The sequence below is a fragment of the Amphimedon queenslandica genome, unplaced genomic scaffold, assembly GCF_000090795.2.
Source record: "Amphimedon queenslandica unplaced genomic scaffold, v1.1 AMPQUscaffold_12898, whole genome shotgun sequence".
Classification (NCBI taxonomy): Eukaryota; Metazoa; Porifera; class Demospongiae; order Haplosclerida; family Niphatidae; genus Amphimedon; species Amphimedon queenslandica.
Window position 1 is genome coordinate 1 of NW_003546866.1, and position 5,062 is coordinate 5,062.

Here is a 5,062-nt window from a genome sequence, read left to right on the forward strand (position 1 = left end):
AATGTAAGATTAGCTTATACCTAATTTTTTGATATCTTTCAGCCTTTGAAATTGATGTGTTTGTACAATTTCTCTAATCAATGGATGGTCAATAGTTATGCCACCATAAATGTCATCTTGAAATATCTGTATCATTGAGAATAATGTCAAGTTTACATGAGTATAACTTGCTTACGAGTGGATTTTTCTCTTGTGGAGAAGCTATAATAAAATTTTAAAGTTAATGTGTGCGTTAACTATCTACCAAAGACTATAAGCTAACATTATGTGTAAGGCAAAGCTAAGTTATTACAGTTAGTTTACCTGGCCTGTTAGGAGTGTATGTTTGCTGTACTTACTAGACAGTGAACTTTGGAGGAATTGCACTGTCACTTGCATGAATGAATAAATTATAATTGTTAATTAGGTGTTAAATAATAATCAATAGCCTATTTCTTAGTGCTAAATATCTGTGATTCACCTATACCCATGACTAAATGCCACTAGACCAAGTACTCATAAAGAGAGGGGGAGAGAGAGAGAATGATTGTAGTATTTTGCATGCGAGTTTGGCAATATGTTGTTTGTGTAAACAAAACTACATACAAGTTTCATCAGTTTGCACATGGTTTACATGTACCATTGCCAAATGTATTATTAGTCTCTTAAATTTTTTTGTTTCACTAATAATTATTTTCAAAATCAATGGATGGTCAATAATTATGTCTCCATAATTATCATCTTCAAATACCTCCCCCTATCATTAGTAATTAAAAAATTAACTATTTTGCATGCATGCATGCTTACAAAAGAAACCTTTTCTTTTAGTGTTCCTACAATAATACTAAATTAAAAATTAGACTGGTATCATTGGTATGTCAGATGGTATCACATTAGACATTATTTTCATTTCTAGCATTTAAACTTATATAGTTACCTTTCATTTGTTTATCTTTCTTAATTTGTTGTAAATTCATTGTTGTTATTTTCTCTTGTAATAATTCTATTTCTTTTTTACTCTCAGCTATAATAAAGTTTTTAATCATAATTCCTAATCAATTAGACTAGTTAATTGCCTGACCTCGTACTTCATTGATTTCATTATCTTTTTGCTTTAATTCTCTTTTTAAACTTTCAATTTCAAATGCCATTCGCCGCTGTATTGCTAAAATATATTATCTTACATAAAAGTAGAATTATCAAAACTTTTACTAACTTTTATGAATTGACTGTAGTGTTTCAGTTGTTTCAGCCTCTTTACTTGGTATATCTGTATTAATGAATGAGTCACTATCTCTATTATATAGCATCATACATACCTTCATTCTCTTCCTGATGATATCCTTTATCATGCTTTGCAATTGTACCTACAATTGACCCACTTTCTGATTGTTTGATTTCTTTGTAATTTGAATTTATTATTATAATATTATGTTATGCAAACTTGTGTATACCATCTTTCTCTGATTGAAATAAAGCAAGCTGCTCTTCTAATAATTCTTTTATTTCTTTCAAATTCTCATTTTCCTATATTACCATTATAATCAGTAATAAAATAGGTCAAATTTCTGACTAACTTCTTCATGTTCTGCTAATAGTGATACTTTCTCTTGTAGTAACTGACTAGTCTCAGCTAATTAAAATCAAATAAACTATCACAAAAATTATTCTTTATACCTGCTATTTTTTTAAACCTCTTACTCTCTGCTATACTGGCAACCAGCGTTTCTTTTAATGACTCTGCTTCTTTCTTCATTGTTATACTTTCCTATTATTAATAAATTAAGAATTAATGCAAATCATAGTTTAATCATTCATGCTACTTCATGTAAATATTATTAGAAGAGCTTATTAGTCATACCGTATAGCTTGATATTTTTGTGGGTCGATATTTTCGTGGTTTGCTCCTAGTGGGGCAATTTGTGGTTTAATTTTTGTGGTTGACAGTTTACATAGCCTGTAAGGGGATGGCACTTCAATGATTTCGTGGGTTTAAATTTTGTGGGCAGCCCATAACCACAAAAACCACGAAATGTACATTCCATGAAAATTTCAAGCTATAAGGTACCTCATTTAAAGCAGTAACCTCCTCTTTACTATTAATCAGTTCTACACTCAATGACAGCATCAATTGTTTTGATAAGCCACTACTAGTTGATAATGATGAGGTGCATTCATCTATTTCTGTTGTAGTAGGAGTGGAGTTGTCCTTTACCTGTTATTGATAATAAATATCAATTCATAAAATAGTCTATTTACCTCATACACAGTGCAGTATCCAATGGTTAATCTCTTCACTTTGCTTTCCTTCAATACATCAATATTATTAAGAGCAGCTGTAATTAACTGCTCAGATAGAATCAAAGGGAAGGAACAAGTGATAGTGAAAGAATTGCCAAATTTAACAACATTTAATCTGACATGTCGTGATAAATTTCCAAATACTGCTGATGAAAGTATCTTGACATCATTAAGTATGAACTCTTTAACATTTTCATCTACAAAAATGGTAACAATTTCACACTCAATTGGCGAAGCATGTGAAACCATTTTATTTAGGTATTGACTGAGTTTCATTTCCTTTAGCTCCTCAACAGCTTCTTTATACTCCTCAATGACTGGCTTAGCCTCCTCTATATTAAACTCATTAACAAAAAACTCCAGCAGACTAATATCATCAAGCTGACAGTTATCACAAACTAACTGTAGAATACTGTGGATATCTTGACACTGAGCCACTTGTGGCCTTAATGTTTTGTCGTATGCACCCAAAACATATTTAATATTATCTAGTGTTGGAGACTGAGGGTTGTTCATCATGATTGACCCCACTTTGAAGAATGTTTGCCCCATCTTTAATCGCATTGACTGAAACTGGGAAGTAACATTCATAGGAAGATAAATCTTCAATCCTAACTTAAGTAATATATGTTATCATAAGAAGCTAATTCTTACCAACAGCATCATTTGCTTGAATGAAGTCATCACTGCAATAAACTTCTCCTATAAAACTATTATTTACATGCCTATATGATGCAATATTTACTGTATTCTTTCATGATAGTATTTCCTATTTTAGCAGTGGCTGTACTTTTACATAAAATATCAGCAAATGCTTCCAGTTTTTGATAATCAATACAAACAGCTTCCTTTATTTTAATCAAAAGAGCTTCTCCTTGTATATTAGTTGGGAGGATCATCTCTTTTATCAGTTTTGCTGCATGCAAAAGTAAAACCAGCTGAGGCAATGCAGTGACAAGAGAATTTTGAGCTGAATGACAAGAAAGAATTTTACATGCAGGATGCACTATAAAGAAATAATAAATAATGCTCATTTTCATCATTAAACATACTCTCCATATCTATTCCATCAGCTACAGCATTCTCTCCTAATTCCCTCAATGCTGATAGCAATGAATAGATAGTAGGACCACCTTTCTTCTGAACATCATCAGCTTTCTCTAACCATTTAGCAAGACACTCCCGCAAACAACTCTCAGCATCATTTCTATTATTCTTTGTAATCACACCCATCCTAGCGGAGGATAGTCCAAGAAAGAGACCAAGGTCATAGTAACTGACTCCAAAATAGCCATGTCTTCTGAGTAATTGAATTACCTCAGCAAGATCGGTAACTGTTAAATAATTGTATTTAGTATAAAAAATTAGTTACTAATATACAGTAGATCATTAATTAATCTATCATTATGTATATACATGATTCATGAATCATTTATAGTCCAGCAAATACTTACAATGCTCTGATCCATCAGTTTTCCTTTTCTTCAGAGAGTTTTCTGCTTCCCATTCGTCAGAAGACTTTCTTTTTATTCCTGCCGAGATCCCTGCCATGAGCTCAAGTTTTGCAAAAGAAGGGTGGGGCTCAATAACAACGCCCACGTGATCTTTGATCGAATTAGCTAACCCACCCTAATAATACGGGGGATATTGTTTTTTGCTTGATTCAGGGAATTGAGGTATTCTAATGTTTTGTAAACTGATAATTCTATTTTATGTACTATTAGTGTTTATATATTTATCAGTAGTACTGGAGTAACTGATGGATCAGTGATACAATCATTGATACAAGTTATGACTGATGAGAATTACCAGCTCACTGGACCCTGACTCTAAGAAGTTAGTCTATAATTATTATTTATTTATACTACTGTATGGGTACAAAATATCACGAGGAATTAATTTTCATTATTTTTGTTGTTGAAGTTTTAATCCAGTGAAATTCTTCATATGACCACACCTTATAGTGCTTTAAATAGAAAACGTGAAATTAAAACACTACGAAATTAATATTTTCCCAAAAATCCTGAAAATTTAACACCACAAATATTTGCACCAGTACAGTATCTGTTATTGTTATTGCTGTTGTATGAGGAGGAAGGAGAGAGGGAGAGGGGCTATAGCTTTGAGTATACCATATAGCCAAAAATTTTTGAGGCTTAAAATTTCGTGAATAATGAAATTTATGGAGAAATTTCGTGATAATTATTTTCATAATTTTATTTTAATAATAATAATGACCACGCCTTATTCAATTAAAACATGGCAGATTCAATGATTGAGATGGACTCTTGTGTCAAGTGGCACCATGTCTACAAATCAGTGTGGACACCAGTGATGGGGAAGATTATCATCTTTGACCTAGGCAATATATGCTTAAAATAGCAATACAGAGTAACAAAGACATCAGCTTGACCGAGAACACGACTTGACACGAGGGCACATTTATTAGTAAGTGTGGTTAACCACACCTCTCAATTAAGATTTATTTTCGGGGTTTAATTTTTCGTGATGTAAACAGTGATCACGAAAATATGAAAATTTATTCCTCACTAAATTTTTTGGCTATATGGTATTTCAGAATTTTGGCATTTTCTTAAAATGGCCATAACTTTAAAAATTGAAGTAGGAATCAGCTCAAACTATATATACGGCATAAGTACATCAATATGTATCAGAAAATGTAATAAAAATTGGGGGTGATTTCCGAGTCATTTTGGGAAAAAACCATGCTTGCTATTACATGTACTGCTTAAGTATTGGGTATTATTATTCTGAAATTGCA

General features: G+C 31.9%; 1 protein-coding gene across 1 annotated transcript in view; it reads right to left on the reverse strand.

Annotated features, from left to right (window-relative positions):
• Positions 1-20: 20 nt before the first annotated feature.
• LOC109586326 (uncharacterized) overlaps positions 21-5,062 on the reverse strand; it is a gene marked incomplete at its 3' end in the record, with an annotated part of 8,512 nt that continues 3,470 nt past the window's right edge. Inside the window, exons 2-16 of the mRNA XM_020002505.1 lie at positions 3,735-3,909; positions 3,333-3,614; positions 3,026-3,286; positions 2,935-2,982; positions 2,239-2,891; positions 2,048-2,194; positions 1,657-1,747; positions 1,557-1,612; positions 1,434-1,506; positions 1,299-1,379; positions 1,196-1,249; positions 1,061-1,144; positions 917-1,003; positions 176-201; positions 21-126 (exon numbers count right to left, since the gene is read on the reverse strand). Of these exons, the coding sequence (XP_019858064.1) occupies positions 21-126; positions 176-201; positions 917-1,003; positions 1,061-1,144; positions 1,196-1,249; positions 1,299-1,379; positions 1,434-1,506; positions 1,557-1,612; positions 1,657-1,747; positions 2,048-2,194; positions 2,239-2,891; positions 2,935-2,982; positions 3,026-3,286; positions 3,333-3,614; positions 3,735-3,909 (2,224 nt within the window). The remainder of the gene's footprint in view (positions 127-175; positions 202-916; positions 1,004-1,060; positions 1,145-1,195; positions 1,250-1,298; positions 1,380-1,433; positions 1,507-1,556; positions 1,613-1,656; positions 1,748-2,047; positions 2,195-2,238; positions 2,892-2,934; positions 2,983-3,025; positions 3,287-3,332; positions 3,615-3,734; positions 3,910-5,062) is intronic.